We start from the raw sequence: 17,365 nt of genomic DNA, 5'->3' as shown, positions 1-17,365 counted from the left end.
CACACACACACACACACCTGTGGTTTTCAATGTGGGGGCCTCCAGGGGCCCAGATGGCAAGCAGAGGAAAATGAAAAAAAGAAAAGAAAAGAAAAGAAGATTCATAGATTATTGTGTCAGTTGAACCACTGGCATCTATAATGTAAAAATCATAAAATTGCCCCAAATGTTTCTAAATTTCCCCAAATGTTCAGATATTACCCACAATTCCCCACAACGTTTCCAACAGCAAAAATATCTGATCTAGAAGCTCAATGCAGCGTGATGAGCTGTGAGCTGGTAGATCAGCTGTCTTCCCTCTGTTCTTTTTACATACAGTATGTATACATACTGTACATCAGCCAGGCAGGCAGACAGACAGACAGACAGACAGACAGACAGACAGACAGACAGACAGACAGACAGACAGACAGACAGACATACAGACAGACAGACATACAGACAGACAGTGAGGGGGACAGACAGACAGACAGACAGACAGACAGACAGACAGACAGACAGACAGACAGACAGACAGTGGGGGGGACAGACAGGGGAAGATAAACATGGAGGTCACATGTTCTCTGAACAGAGAGCAGCTGTTGTCAGACTTTCATCCTGACGTCCTGTCATTATAAGCCACAAATTATTACATAAAAATAATAATAATACAAAACAATATCATTATTATTTATTTTTCGAATACAAAAACATTTACAAAATGTTGTGAAAATGGCTAAACTAGCCGCTCTATAAGCTCACAACTGATCGCCTCGTTATGTGTTGTGAGCTTCTAGAGAGGCAATTTTATTAGCAATATGTTTTTTAATGAAAGCATAAAATAGGGCTTAATGTGGTCAACCTGTCTAAAAACTGTACTTTCTAATTGTGTCTAATAATACATACAGAACACATGAGTGTTTCTAACTACAGGGAAGAGCTGGCAGTGCTACATTCTAAATTTAAAAAAGCTTTTATAAATCAACAAACACTGAAATCACATGTTACACAGTGGATAGCTACAGTACTGTACACAGAGCAGTGAAATCACATGTTACACAGTACTGTACACGGAGCAGTGAAATCACATGTTACACAGTACTGTGAAATCACATGTTACACAGTACTGTACACGGAGCAGTGAAATCACATGTTACACAGTGGATAGCTACAGTACTGTACACGGTGCAAAGCAACGCTACTTTAGATAGTTGGTGTCGGGCAAAAACCTCTCTAACCTTTTGTGTTTTTTCATAAATTAACGCCCTACTTGATCATAAAGTATAGCAGATCAAAGTAGCAGATCTGCTAGCTCCTTCGCACCGCGTTTTGAGACAGAGACGATACATAAATCTTGCGTTGCCAGACGATCTCAGATCTCCACCTATCACTACGTTATCTTCTACATGCAGGCAGACAACTGCATTGACTCCAGATTGTCATCGTACCGTAGACACATCTATAGGCACAGATCTCCCATTGTTTTGCTACACGAGACCCACTTACATACAGGCAGTAAATACACACGTATACCCAGTGTTTATGTGCCCCGTGCGAGGACACAGATTATGATAACTGATAAAAACCCCTAGGGCTGATAACAGGTAAGGCCTGATGGGGGCAGTAGATGAGCGATCCTTCTGTAAAGTTGTATAATATTGCACACAGTTTGGAAACTTCCCGATTTACAAACACGTTTTCTGCAGACGTCGACTTCGGGTCGTCCCCATAGTTCAGCGACTATCGTCCCATTCGTCAAATACGAGATCCTCGTTGGGGGCGCGGTGCTCGCCTCACACCTACGCTGTGGGCGCTGTGGGCCCTGGGGGGTGTGTCCTCTCCTCCGCGTCATCAGCGCCCATACCCTAGGTGGGGCTGGTGAAAGGGCCTTCCCACTCAGTGAAAGGGCCTTTCTGTGTGGAGTTTGCACGTTCTCCCCGTGTCCCCTAGGGTAGTTAATACCCTCACAAAAACATGTAGTAATCCTGGTCTCTATACCGCCTCCCCCTGGTCAGCCGGGGCGCCTGATGGAGGGGAAAGGAACTGGTTGGAATAACGTGTTCCTTCCACGCGCTACGTCCTACCGGGGAAACTCCCCCCTGTCAGGTGATAAGAAGCTACGTCCTACCGGGGAAACTCCCCCCTGTCAGGTGATAAGAAGCTACGTCCTACCGGGGACACTCCCCCCTGTCAGGTGATAAGAAGCTACGTCCTACCGGGGAAACTCCCCCCTGTCAGGTGATAAGAAGCTACGTCCTACCGGGGAAACTCCCCCCTGTCAGGTGATAAGGAGCGGCCTGCTCACTCCTCATGCATTGAAGGAGGCATGAGCTCAGTCTGGGCTCTCCCTTGGCTGGCAGAGGGAGAGTAGCGCCCAGGATTACATGGGCAATTGGCAGTGGGTGAAAAAAAATCGGTTACAAACTCGTGGGGAAAAAAATTAGAAAGAAAAAAAAAATACGAAATCCTCGTCTCGTCCGTCGAGCACGTCCACGTTTCCACCGCTTAGCTTTAGCATCCCGCCTTTCCGCCGCGTCGGCATGCTAATACGCGGCGCGGCGCGGGCGTGGCGCGGGCGTGGCGCCAGCCCTTCTTCTTGCTCCTCCTACACGGCGACGGAGCTAGCGCTAGCGTTAGCGGTGGTGGTCGCCGTCCCGCCGCGCATCCCGGCGGGCGTCCCGCCGCTGACCGGCGGATGCGGGCCGACCTTGGCGGGCCGGTGGTGGAGCTCCTTGTTGAGGGCACAGCTGCGGGCACAGAGCTGGCAGGAGGCGCAGGCGGAGTTGCAGCAGGGCAGGAAGCGGCAGACGCTGAGGCGCCACAGGAACCAGCCGGGGGACCAGCAGCACCAGCAGAGCAACACGCCGCCCGCCAGAACTCCCAGTACGACGTAGAGAACCATGAGGGGCACGGAGAGGCTGGAGTCTGCATGGAAACAACAACAATACATTATGCCAGTATGAACAGGGGTGTACAAAAGGACCTCAATTGCATTGACAATCAAGGTCAATGTGACCTGTGCACTGATTAGCACAGGTGCTTCTCAATTAGATTGACGATCGAGGCCAATGTGACCTGGGCTACTCAGCAGGTGCGGTGATGCCCTTGATTGGAGCCTTTTCTTCTCAGTCCAGAGGAGGAGAGGAGAGGAGAGAGAAACACAGCTTGCAATGTGTATATTATTTAGATTAAGAGGTTATTGTTTCTCTACTTGATGAACCTTTAAGTTGTGTGCGTCACTGACATAAAGTAAGTCAAGGCGAATATTTAACTGCTGTGTATTGTGTATATTTGAACAGCTATGTTGTGTACATGTATGCTGTATATTGTGTATTGAGTGTTCGGTGCTTTGTGGAGTAGGATTGTTTTGCAGTCATAGGAGGAATATTGTATTTGTTTGATGAGTACCTCTTTGTTCCCCTCCCTCCTTTAGAACCACACATACAAACGTACCCTGGCGATGTGTCTTGCCATACTGTGCTGTTAAATTGTACTGAAATACTTTCAACAAAGACTGTGCCTACGAGCAACACGCCATCCTTGTCTCCTTGTGAATTCTTATTGATTCCCGGTGGCGAATACTATTATCCTATCCTACCGCCTAATACAGTCCTTATACCCTCCCAAACAAGGGGTCTTCAACGTTTTCAGCCTAAGGACCCCATATAGTCAGGGGATATTAAAAAAGTCTTGGAATAAATTCCTTACCAAAAAAAATCTTCACCAATGTGTTTGCAAAGGTGTCTAGTAACACATCACAACTTTATTGAAATTCAGTTTCCCTAGGAGAATTTTTGACAGCTCCTTAAAGTTGGGGTACCCACCATAACCTTGGTTAAAAAAAAAATCCCCCAAAAAAAATCCAAATTTAATTCTGTTTTAAGTAGCATGTGAGGTGTCAAACTAGGGTGTTTTTATGGTTCTGAATCCATTGCAATCATTTGTTTTGCACCAAAACCAATCCTTGGGCTAAAAACGGCCCAATCTCAATGGGCTTTTTACACAAAAAGTATACATGGCTATGGCCGTTTTTAGCCCAAGGAGTGCGAGGCGTTGTGAGCTTGTAGATCTGCTATTTTTGGCTAAAGTTCTCCTCAGAAAAGGGATGCTTGGGTTCAAGTGGTTAAGGTAAAAAAAAAATCCTATCACACAAAGATTTGGCGGACCCCCTGTAGTAACTCTGAGGACCCCCCTAGGGGCCCCGGACCCCCTGTTGAAGACCCCTGCTGTAGAGAACCAACAGGGGCACGGAGCTGGAGTCTGCATGGAAACAAACAACAACAACAACAACAACAACAACAACAACAACAACAACAACAACAACAACAACAACAAGGGAATCTGTCATAAATAATTACTTTTAAATGACCACTTTTAACTTTTAAAGGGCAAGACCACTTTGGTAGAGGTCTGGGTTGTGTAGTTACTTTGCCATGATGTAACTCCAAAGATCTAACCAACAGATCTCAAAGTCACTCTTTTAGCACGTAAACGAACACAAACAAAGCTGATTCAGACAATATAGAACACCACCAAACCCACTACCGTTTTATTTTTTAAATAAAAATGTTAACTTCCTGTTGATTTTACTATCTTTATTAAGAAGAAAACCCGGACTGGATCCACGGATCCGGATCTTCAAATACTAAAATCCGCAGGAAGTTGTATGTTTTATTAAAAAACAAACAGTACTGGGTTTGGTGATGTTCTATATTGTCTGAATCAACTTTGTTTGTGTTCATTTACATGCTAAAAGGGTGACTTTGAGAGCTGTTTTACCGTACAATGTAAGTCAATGAGGAGCATATTTTACGACACACACACACACACACACACACACACACACACAGAGAGAGAGAGAGAGAGAGGAGATATTACAATAATGTATGCGTGCACGCATCATACACACACACAAAACAACAACATTCAAATGAATCTCAGCTGCTAAACGACTGACAACATCCACAGCCAGAAGATGTGAACCTGCCCTCCAGGTCGAATAAAATGCAATAAAAGAATAGTTGTGTTCTTGGCTCACAGACCTTGCACAGCGGAGGGAGAAAGTAAAGCAATGAAAGGCCAGTGTGGCTTCAGAGCGTTTCTATTTGCACCTCTTTCTGCCTCTAGATGAACCCGGAGGCTCAAAAGGCTTCATTCAGCGGCCAGAATCCATCAGAGTTTATTGGTTTACAAGGAGTATTTAGACGGGATTAACAAGGACCCACACTGCGGTTACACCCCTCATAGACACACTTTGCATCTGAAAGGTACTTAGTTCATTTGTCTCCCTAACAAGAGACACAAAGACACAAACAACCTGATTTATGACCCCCAAGAGAGAGTTGACTGACTTTTACAGAACGCTGTCACTGTGAGGTGAACGATGTCACTGTGAGGTGAACACTGTCACTGTGAGGTGAACACTGTCACTGTGAGGTGAACACTGTCACTGTGAGGTGAACACTGTCACTGTGAGGTGAACGCTGTCACTGTGAGGTGAACACTGTCACTGTGAGGTGAACACTGTCACTGTGAGGTGAACGCTGTCACTGTGAGGTGAACACTGTCACTGTGAGGTGAACGATGTCACTGTGAGGTGAACGATGTCACTGTGAGGTGAACACTGTCACTGTGAGGTGAACACTGTCACTGTGAGGTGAACGCTGTCCACTGTGAGGTGAACGCTGTCACTGTGATGTGAACGATGTCACTGTGAGGTGAACACTGTCACTGTGAGGTGAACACTGTCACTGTGATGTGAACACTGTCACTGTGATGTGAACACTGTCACTGTGAGGTGAACACTGTCACTGTGATGTGAACGATGTCACTGTGATGTGAACGATGTCACTGTGAGGTGAACACTGTCACTGTGAGGTGAACACTGTCACTGTGAGGTGAACACTGTCACTGTGAGGTGAACACTGTCACTGTGATGTGAACACTGTCACTGTGATGTGAACACTGTCACTGTGAGGTGAACACTGTCACTGTGAGGTGAACACTGTCACTGTGAGGTGAACACTGTCACTGTGATGTGAACACTGTCACTGTGAGGTGAACACTGTCACTGTGAGGTGAACACTGTCACTGTGATGTGAACGATGTCACTGTGAGGTGAACGATGTCACTGTGAGGTGAACACTGTCACTGTGAGGTGAACGATGTCACTGTGAGGTGAACGATGTCACTGTGAGGTGAACACTGTCACTGTGAGGTGAACACTGTCACTGTGAGGTGAACGATGTCACTGTGATGTGAACGATGTCACTGTGAGGTGAACGATGTCACTGTGAGGTGAACACTGTCACTGTGAGGTGAACACTGTCACTGTGAGGTGAACACTGTCACTGTGATGTGAACACTGTCACTGTGAGGTGAACACTGTCACTGTGAGGTGAACACTGTCACTGTGAGGTGAACACTGTCACTGTGAGGTGAACACTGTCACTGTGAGGTGAACGATGTCACTGTGAGGTGAACGATGTCACTGTGAGGTGAACAATGTCACTGTGATGTGAACGATGTCACTGTGAGGTGAACGATGTCACTGTGAGGTGAACGATGTCACTGTGAGGTGAACACTGTCACTGTGAGGTGAACACTGTCACTGTGAGGTGAACGATGTCACTGTGAGGTGAACACTGTCACTGTGAGGTGAACACTGTCACTGTGAGGTGAACACTGTCACTGTGAGGTGAACGATGTCACTGTGAGGTGAACACTGTCACTGTGAGGTGAACGATGTCACTGTGAGGTGAACACTGTCACTGTGATGTGAACGCTGTCACTGTGAGGTGAACACTGTCACTGTGAGGTGAACACTGTCACTGTGAGGTGAACACTGTCACTGTGAGGTGAACACTGTCACTGTGATGTGAACGCTGTCACTGTGAGGTGAACACTGTCACTGTGAGGTGAACACTGTCACTGTGAGGTGAACGATGTCACTGTGAGGTGAACACTGTCACTGTGATGTGAACGCTGTCACTGTGAGGTGAACACTGTCACTGTGATGTGAACGCTGTCACTGTGAGGTGAACACTGTCACTGTGAGGTGAACACTGTCACTGTGAGGTGAACGCTGTCACTGTGAGGTGAACACTGTCACTGTGAGGTGAACGCTGTCACTGTGAGGTGAACACTGTCACTGTGAGGTGAACGCTGTCACTGTGAGGTGAACACTGTCACTGTGAGGTGAACACTGTCACTGTGAGGTGAACACTGTCACTGTGAGGTGAACGCTGTCACTGTGAGGTGAACACTGTCACTGTGATGTGAACGCTGTCACTGTGATGTGAACACTGTCACTGTGATGTGAACGCTGTCACTGTGAGGTGAACACTGTCACTGTGAGGTGAACACTGTCACTGTGATGTGAACGCTGTCACTGTGAGGTGAACACTGTCACTGTGAGGTGAACACTGTCACTGTGAGGTGAACGATGTCACTGTGAGGTGAACGCTGTCACTGTGAGGTGAACGCTGTCACTGTGAGGTGGCCGCTCGACCTCCTGAGCCACCGCCCCGTCCCAACGATGTAACGATGTAGGCCTGAGTAATGCTTAACTTACACTCTGTTGTACGACGGTGTTTGTAGAGCTTGTAGATCTGCTATTTATGGAAAAAGTTGGCCCCAGAATAGTGACGCCATCGATGGGGAATCCAAGCTAATAGAAACTAATCCTGGAAAGTTAGCATACTATAATGGAAGTCATTGTTCTCACGTTGATACAAATCAAAACTAGAAAAAGTGCTCAGGTCTCCGCCAGGTCAGGTAGGTCAGTGTAGGCCAGTAATGTTCGGAATTCGTCAATCAGGCAGAATGTGAAAAGTCTGGTGGATCGGTTGGATCCGTCTTGATCACCTGACTAAAGAGATCATTTGTACCGATTTGCATGATGTTTGAATAAAATCCAAAGGAGTAATATTAAAAAATGTGGTTCATATAAGTCGGCCTCCTGGTGGCACAATAAAAGGCAGTGAAGGGCAAAAGTTTTTCCTATGACCTAGAGAGTGCACATACAAAGTTTTACACAGGTGCAGTTGTAGGTAAAAACACGAATTGGCCTGATATAGTGCCACCATGAGGCTGATTTTAAAATTTTCAAGTGGCATTTCTTCCTCGGCCTAATGGGAATGTGTGTGCAAAATGTCACGGAAATTGCACGCTGTGTTCATGACATGAGGCATTTTGTTCAAAACAGAGCACTCCTGTAAACTTTGGAAGCCATTTTTAGCCAATCAGGATGGAATATGAAAAATGTGAAATACAGGTTTGGTTTAATGACTATAGAGATACTGTGTACCGATTTGCGTGACGCTTGGACAACATCTGTACGAGTACTGTCCAAAAATGTGTTTTATAAAAAGAGGCCTACTGGTGGCGCTATAACAGGTCCATGTGAAACATTTGGGGCAGAGGTTCTGCTCTGGCATCCAGGCAGTGTGTGTGCACAGTGTCGCTGCCATCAAGCCAACGGTGCCAGAGATTACCTGCTCACAGACGGACCAGTGGCGTGCACAGACATTTTGAGGGGCAGGTGCTCAAGTAAATTACACTTTTTTTTGGTTTACTTGGTCTGCTCTTTTTTCCCTCTACACCTATACCTCTTTGCCAAAAATAGCCGATCTACAAGCTCACAACGCCTCGCGCTGCGAGGCGTTGTGGGCTTGTAGATCTGCTATTTTTGGCTAAAGTTCTCCTCAGAAAAGGGATGTTAGGTTTCGAGTGGTTACGGTAAAAAGAAAAATCATATCACATAAAGATTTGGCGGAACCCTGTAGTAACTCTGAGGACCCCCTAGGGGTCCCGGACCCCCTGTTGAAGACCCCTGCTGTGCCCTTTTTTCAAAAGAGCACTTCTGGTCAAGAGGGCAAAGGGCAGGTGCTCTAGCACCACCTAGAGTCTATCTGTGCACGTCCCTGAGACGGACGGACGGACGGACGGATGGACACACACACACACACACACACACACACACACAGACACACACACACACACACACACACACACACACACACACACACACACACACAGACGGACAGGGTGCATAACAAACTCTCTCGCCATGCCTTACGGCCTGGTGGAGACAATGAAAAAGGTGAAATCCTGTTTGAAAAAAAGAATCTGCCTAACGATCAGGTTGGCAGATTTCTGTAGCCTGGAAACCAGACCAATCTGCCAGTGCAAAAATATGAATTGCGCTCGGCAGATTTGGTCTGGCACCGCTCAGTTGTGATTGGATTTCTCTCCCTCCGAAGTAGTGAGGGACCAATCAGGGCCCAGTATGCAAATATGGGGGCGGGTTTATCACCAGAAGCATTTTTTTTATTTGCCCCTCGGAAATGCAGGTTCCACACAGAGATTCCAGACTAATATCCACACAGTGATGTTAGTCTGGCTATGCCAGGCTAAGGTTTGTGAAGTGTCCACAGCCCTCCTCTGAGACACTGACTGAGTAGACAGAAATGGTAACTATTATCAATAGCATTAGTGAGATCCAATTATATGAAGATAGGTTGAAAATGGGTGAAGTCGTCCTTTAAAGGTCAAATATAAAGTCATTTTCAATCTGTCCTAATGGATACGGATATGTTTTCCTCATAGCATATAAATGAGTTGGAAAGATATTTACGTAAGCGTAATATTTACACAGCATTATGTCTACGCAGCGTTATATGACATTAATGTAAAGCAGTGGTTCTCAAACTTTTTCATGTCAAGGACCCCCAAAGTTACACTTATTAGCCCGCGGACCCCCATTTGAAAAGATAAGCCAGGGACCTCAATAAGAGAAGGTTTTTACGGCTCTCTAGCAGTGATTCCCAACCATTTTAATTTCAAGGACCCCCAGTTTGACATGCATTAGGCTACGGACCCCCATTTAATGGCATTTATACCTCTGGGACCCCAATATTTAACTCTGAGAGTGTACAAATGGAACCAAATGGACCCGTTAGGGTCCATTTGGTTCCATTTGTACACTCTCAGAGTTACAGACCCATAAGGGTCCATTTGGTTCCTATCCATCATTTAGCTGGGGACCCCCTGGAAACCCCTCAGGAACCCCTGGGGGTCCCCGGACCCCACTTTGAGAACCAACGATGTAAAGCAGCTGTAATTTAACAATGTAATTCAGGTGGCGCCGTGGATGAAAGAGTTATTTTACGCGGGTGACCTGAAACAAAGTCCAAGCTCATGCAACCTCAGTTCCTCACCTGAGACTGACTCGTGGCTGGGAGCACCGTTCGGCATCCCACAGTTCTTATGGGCGGGAGGCGGAGCAGTGGGCGGGTCCACAGAAGGAGGGGGCGGGGTCAGTATTGGCAGCGGCGGCTGAGAGGGCAAAACCACCTGACCCGCTGGAAGGAGGAAGCAAAATGACACCTTATTATATTTATCATAATGATGCCTTCTTATATTTATCATGATGACACCTTATTATATTTATCATAATGACACCTTATTATATTTATCATAATGACACCTTATTATATTTATCATGATGACACCTTATTATATTTATCATAATGACACCTTATTATATTTATCATAATGACACCTTATTATATTTATCATAATGATGCCTTATTATATTTATCATAATGACGCCTTATTATATTTATCATAATGACGCCTTATTATATTTATCATAATGATGCCTTATTATATTTATCATGATGACACCTTATTATATTTATCATAATGACACCTTATTATATTTATCATAATGACACCTTATTATATTTATCATAATGATGCCTTATTATATTTATCATAATGACACCTTATTATATTTATCATAATGATGCCTTATTATATTTATCATAATGACACCTTATTATATTTATCATAATGATGCCTTATTATATTTATCATAATGACGCCTTATTATATTTATCATAATGATGCCTTATTATATTTATCATAATGATGCCTTATTATATTTATCATAATGACGCCTTATTATATTTATCATAATGACACCTTATTATATTTATCATAATGATGCCTTATCATATTTATCATAATGACACCTTATTATATTTATCATAATGACACCTTATTATATTTATCATAATGACGCCTTGAAGCTTTAATGTAACAGCAACTATTAGCAAAGGGTTCACAAACTTTTTAGGGCCCGACCCCCCGAAAAAAACATATTCTAACTGAGGACCCCCCGAAATAATTAGGGATGTTCGATATTGACTTTTTTTTTTACCTATAACCGATATACCGATATTGTCCAACTCCTAATTTCCGATACCAATATCAACCGATACCGATATATGCTTTTTAGAGTCAACTAATTGTCAGGTAACAACATCACATATCTAATACAATAAAATAGCTATAATATCAATATAATATATAATAAATCTAATGTAATAGAGTGATGTTGTTAGATTTTCAATAAAGTGAGTCCCGGGACTCACTGGTGGTCATGTGAATGAGTCCCACTAATCTACTAATCTTAGATTAGATGTTGTACTAATCTTAGATTAGATGTTGTACTAATCTTAGATTAGATGTTGTACTAATCTTAGATTAGATGTTGTACTAATCTTAGATTAGGTGTTGGCCTATTTGACAGAGCAGAAGCATAATTGCTTTGATGCCTATAACATTAACGAGACACACACCTGCCCTCTGCAGTGCTCTAATTTGACAGTGACTTGAGTCTCTCTCATTTCTCTGCAAAAGCCCTTGAATATGATGGAATATGATGAAGGATTACTGTGATTATGGTAAGATCACACACCCTATACAGTAAGAACTCCTGTAACTTATAAAAAAAACAAAAAAACAATACCGATATTTTCCGATATAATTTTTTATGCTAATATCGGCCCGATAATATCGGGAGGCCGATAATATCGGGAGGCCGATAATATCGGGAGGCCGATAATATCGGACATCCCTACAAATAATCATATTTGAACCGAGGACCCCCCTCCGTGACAAGAATATGGAATTGTAGGAGTTGAGGCATTACATTTAGTTTGACTCGGTTCCACAGATAAATATTGTGAAAATAGCAGATCTACAAGCTCACAACGCCTCGCACTGCGAGGCGTTGTGAGCTTGTAGATCGGCTATTTTCACAATATTTGCCTCTTTCCAATATAATATTTGACAATTTGGCCAATTTTGGTGTCTTAAAAGTCATTAAATTGTAACTTTATAAATGTGCAGATACCCTGTATACACATATACTGTATGTTGTTTGTTTACTGTTGAGTTAGAAAACTATGTTTCTGGGGACCCCCCCTAAAATAATTTGCCCAGTTTGGGAACCCCTGTGTTAGAGCACTTTGTCCTCCTGACCAGACTATCCAGACTGAGCAGACTGACCTCTACAGCCGGTGGTCAGGTTCTCCTCCAGGTCACTTCCGTCTCCACAGTTGTCGATGGCGTTGTCGTCACAGACCAGACTGAGAGGGATGCACTTCCCGTTCCGACACGTGAAGTAGGGCTCTCCTCTGCACTCCGACTGGTTGAAACCTGAGTGTGAAGGGTTTAATCTGGATTAGAATGGTCTTAATGTAGAGGTTTTAATCTGGATTAGAATGGTCTTAATGTAGAGGTTTAATCTGGATTAGAATGGTCTTAATGTAGAGGTTTTAATCTAGATTAGAATGGCCTGGTGTAGAGGTTTCATCTAGATTAGAATGGTCTGGTGTACAGGTTTTAATCTGGATTAGAATGGTCTGGTGTAGAGGTTTTAATCTGGATTAGAATGGTCTGGTGTAGAGGTTATAATCTGGATTAGAATGGTCTGGTGTAGAGGTTTTAATCTAGATTAGAATGGCCTGGTGTAGAGGTTTTAATCTAGATTAGAATGGCCTGGTGTAGAGGTTTTAATCTAGATTAGAATGGCCTGGTGTAGAGGTTTTAATCTAGATTAGAATGGCCTGGTGTAGAGGTTTCATCTGGATTAGAATGGTCTGTATAATAATGTGTACATAATATCAAGTTAGGGGTGTAACCCTAACCCTAACCCTAACCCTTGACATGAATCATGTTTTCTCACCCAGTCTGAAGGAGGTGAAGTCGCCCACAAAGTCCACTCTGGGCTGGGTGCCCCGGGTCACCAGCCTGAGGGTCAGGTGGTTCCCTGTGGAGAGGACAGGGCGGGGCGGGCTCTTCCCACACAGCGGGGGTCCGATGGGCGGGGCGCTCCTGTCCCGGCCGTCGTAGAACTGGATGTATGAGCCGGCGTGGCACGGGTCCCCGCCCCCCTGGCCGCCGCCCTCCTCGTTGTTGTTGGGCGTGGGCTCCGACCGCGGGTTGACGGCGGCGGGGTCGGGGGCGGAGCCGCCGCCTCGCGGGGATTCGGGTAGGAGAGGGGCGGGGCTTAGGGGCGCGGCCACCCGCAGCAGGCTGTACACCAGGAAGAAACGGAAGTGGAACTGGACCTTGTCCTTCGGGGACGCCGCCTGCATGGTCAGGTGACAGTCCGTTCCCATGGTGACGAAGTAGTACTTCTTGGACTCCATGTGTGAGTTGACCACCATGCCGTCCCCCCGGATGGTCTGACCGCAGAAATCCACCACGTTCACTGAGGAGGAAACGTACGGTGGAGATGAGAAGGTTGAGATGTGACCTTATATGAGAAGGTCACATGAGTGGGCCGTCTTAAATAATTCCCAAACCCCTGCATTAACAGGTTTCTCCGTTGCGGTGCACCGTTAAGCATCGTGCTTCCTTTCCTAGCGCCCCGGGATCAAAACCCTCTCCCGACGCTGCTTATTTATATTATCTAAAATGTGTCGCAAATGATTTCATTGGGATTAAGGTCAGGTTTAGGCAGAGTGTTTTGTCGCCCCCAGCGAGGCGGAACAATTCTGCAACAAGATCTGCTATGTTCATCGTATAACAAAGCAGGCCTTAACCACATGAACCCTAGCATTCTTATTCTGGACATGACAATGGGTGAAAATGTGGCGAGAATAGCAGATCTACAATCTACAAAGAGCTTGTAGATTGGCTATTTTCAGCAAAGAGATTTGATGTAGAGCAACGGGTTCCAAACTGGGGGTCAGGACCCACAAGGGGGTCCCCCAAATTATTTTAGGGGTCCCCAGATGATTAGCTTGATGTAGAACATAGTTTTCTCACTAAACAGTAAACGAACCAACATACAGTATAAGTGTATACATCGAATATATCGAACGGAACACAACCACCCTAAAGACTAATCATTGTGTATATTCCTGCACTATACCTGCACCCAGTGATCTTGGTACTTAGAAATTGATCTATTGAAGATTCTGACTTTCAAATGTACATTTTTTGTTTTGATTATATCACTGTATTGTTGTATTGTGTTTTTTGCTTTGGCAATGTAAACGTATGTTTTCTCATGCCAATAAAGCCCTTTGAATTGAATTGTATACAGGGTATATATTAGGGGTGCAACGATACGTTTTAACAACGATTCGATACGTATCACGATACTTGGTTGTAGATACGATACATGAACGATACAGGTTCATTTAGAACCATACCATACGCTTCAATTCAGTGATTTAGTCGATACGATACATGAACGATACAGGACAGGTTACTTTAGAACCATACGATTCCATTAAATTATTTAAAATCCATATAGTAACTATTTATTTACCCCAAACATTCTGTGAGAAAAATAAATACCTGGAGATAGTGGATCAAAACCCCTCTTTCTCTTTTTTCTTCTTAAAAGTACTTAGTATTGATAAAATGGATTATTTGCATTGCAAAACGATTTGATACGAGACAAAGTCAAACGATACGATAGTTTGCTGTTTGCATATCGATATAGTAGATCATTGAATATACAAAACGATTTTTCGATGCAGTTACTATATCGTTACACCTCTAGTATATATATATATATATATATATATATATATATATATATAAGTGTATACAGGGTATATATACTGTATATAAGGGTATCATTTATAAAGTGACAATTGAATGACTTTTAAGACCTTTTTAATACCTCCTAAATGAAAACAATAAACTAATGATATGACCGTTTCTATGTCAAAAGTAACCAACAAACTAGACTATAAAATAAGAGTTCAAACATTGACCAAATTGTCAAATATTACCTAAGAAAGAGGCAACAATTGTGAAAATAGCCGATCTACAAGCTCACAACACCTCAAACTAAATGTAATGCCTACAATTCCAAATGCTTGTCAGGGTGGGGGGTCCACAGTTCAAATATGATTATTTAGGGGGTCACAGCCTAAAAGGTTTGGGAACCCTTGGTGTAGAGGGAAAACAGGGGTGGACCTAGTATAGAGCCCTGAGGGTTACCACATACAGTATACAGAGGGTTTAAGTGGTTAACCCATTAAAACCGGGAACGCCATCCGTGTTGAAGTCCACTTTAACCATTATTTAAGCAAACATGATGTAGAATGTCATGACATCATTCATTAAAGGATGAGTCTCACTGGTTTCTTTCTAAACTGGCCTGGAAATCCTTCAATCAGGAGACCATAAGGGGAACTGAATGTAAAATCATTAACTGCTGACGTTTCTCCTTTTTCTCTGTCTGTCTGTCTGTCTGTCTGTCTGTCTGTCTGTCTGTCTGTCTGTCCTCCTAGCCCCACCCCCACTAGTTGTGGTCCAGTGTCATATAAAAGGAGAAACATCAACAGTCATTGAAAAGTAGCTGATTACCCCCCCCCCCCCCCCCCCCCTCCTCTTACCCGGACCCTCTGGGCTGTAGGCCAACATAATGAGAAGATTAACGACCCCCCCCCCTCCTGGAGTTTATGAGCTCTGTCTCCCTGGGAGACAACGGGACTCTCCTGCCCTGACCTCTCCTCCTCCTCCTCCTCCTCCTCCTCCTCCTCCTCCCATGGAGGTAGACCCATAATAAAGTCTGGGAGGAAGCCGGGAACCCTGTTCCTCCTCATGCTGCAGAGATAATACATGATGATGACTTTAATTTTCTGGACAAATGGACTTAAATGGTTTAAATACTGAGTCATTGTAGACTGTGTCCATCTGAGAAGCAGTGGTGTAAAGTAACTAAGTACATTTACTTAAGTACTGTAGAATTTTGAGGTGAGGTACTTTTACTTTACTGTAGTCTTTCCAATTGTCAGTACTTTTACTTTTACTCCACTACAATTGTTTGAAAACTTTAGTTACTAGTTACTTTGTAGATTGAAATTATTACATTATAAAACATACAGTAACCACTTTAGCCCTATTTATTTGAAAATAGCAGATCTACAAGCTCACATCGCGACGCGTTGTGAGCTTGTAGATCTGCTTTTTTCAAACATTTTAGTACTTTTACATTTGGTACTTTAAGTACATTTTGATACCAATATATTTGTACTTTTACTCAAGTCAATTTCGAATTCCGGACTTCTACTTGTAACAGAGTACTTCTACATTGCAGTATTGATACTCTTACTTAAGTAAAACATTGGAGTACTTTTTCCACCACTGCTGAGAGTTAATGTCCCCAGCTGGTCCAGAATGGATGTAAGTCCTCAGAGCATTACTGTAGTGATATAATGATATATATATAATATAATACTGTAGTGATACAATGATTTATTTTATTTTATTATACTAGGGCCGTTACTGTTCCTTCTATACATTTACAACATGAATGCTGCCTGTAACTGTAGATTGTTCCTGTTCGCTGACAAAGGTGATCAAAAACGTTAATCAAAAAACAAGATTTTGGGGCCAGAATTTGCTCTTTTGTCAACAAAAGTGCTCTCATGACCCTTTCAGGAGCCCTCATTCAGCCTCTCTTTGACTATTGCAACTCCTGGTACTCCAACATCTCAATGTCACTGATTCAGCCTATAGGATGGCTCACGGCAGAAGACAGGGTTAAACTAGAAAAGGTGTTCCTCAGAGCACAGGTCTCCGCCAGGTCAGGTATTATGGGCCAGCAGCTCAGCAATGTTAGGAATTCGCCAATCAGGCTTGCAAAAATCGGCCTCCTGGTGGCGCTATAATGAGCAATGTTGAAAGGGTGGCCTTTGTTCCTCAACGTAGTGCGAATGTGCGTGCAAAGTTTCTCCGCAATCGGACACTGCGTTCATCATTTGCGGCATTTTGTTCAAAATGGGCCACTCCTGCAAACTTTAGATGTCAATCTTAGCCAATTAGGATGGAATATGAAAAATCAAACAGATCTGTCTTGATCACATGACCATAGAGATCATGTGTACCAATTTGGGAAACATTTTGATAAAATGTGAAGGAGTAATATCCAAAAATGTGTTTTACATAAGTCAGCCTCCTGGCGGCGCTATAAAAAGCAGATGTGAAAAATGCAGGGCAAAGGTTTTTCCTTGGCCAGAGTGCGCATACAAGTTTTGCATACAGTTATAGGTACAAACATGAA

General features: G+C 43.8%; 2 protein-coding genes across 2 annotated transcripts in view; one reads left to right on the top strand and one right to left on the bottom strand.

The window, feature by feature from the left end:
* Positions 1-17,365, top strand: part of g0s2 (G0/G1 switch 2) — a 277,791-nt gene that overhangs the window by 48,367 nt on the left and 212,059 nt on the right. The window lies entirely within an intron of this gene.
* ldlrad2 (low density lipoprotein receptor class A domain containing 2) lies at positions 2,585-15,905 on the bottom strand (the record flags this gene model as incomplete). Its single annotated transcript, XM_084061949.1, has 5 exons — positions 2,585-2,904; positions 10,200-10,343; positions 12,340-12,489; positions 13,019-13,546; positions 15,794-15,905. 5 exons carry the CDS (start codon positions 15,903-15,905, stop codon positions 2,585-2,587), a joined length of 1,254 nt encoding a protein of 417 aa, XP_083918075.1.

This window comes from Gymnoscopelus microlampas, assembly GCF_963454915.1.
Source record: "Gymnoscopelus microlampas genome assembly, chromosome: 7".
NCBI classification, from domain to species: Eukaryota; Metazoa; Chordata; class Actinopteri; order Myctophiformes; family Myctophidae; genus Gymnoscopelus; species Gymnoscopelus microlampas.
Note: the sequence above shows the minus strand (reverse complement) of the source record. Positions and strands in the feature narration are given on the sequence as shown.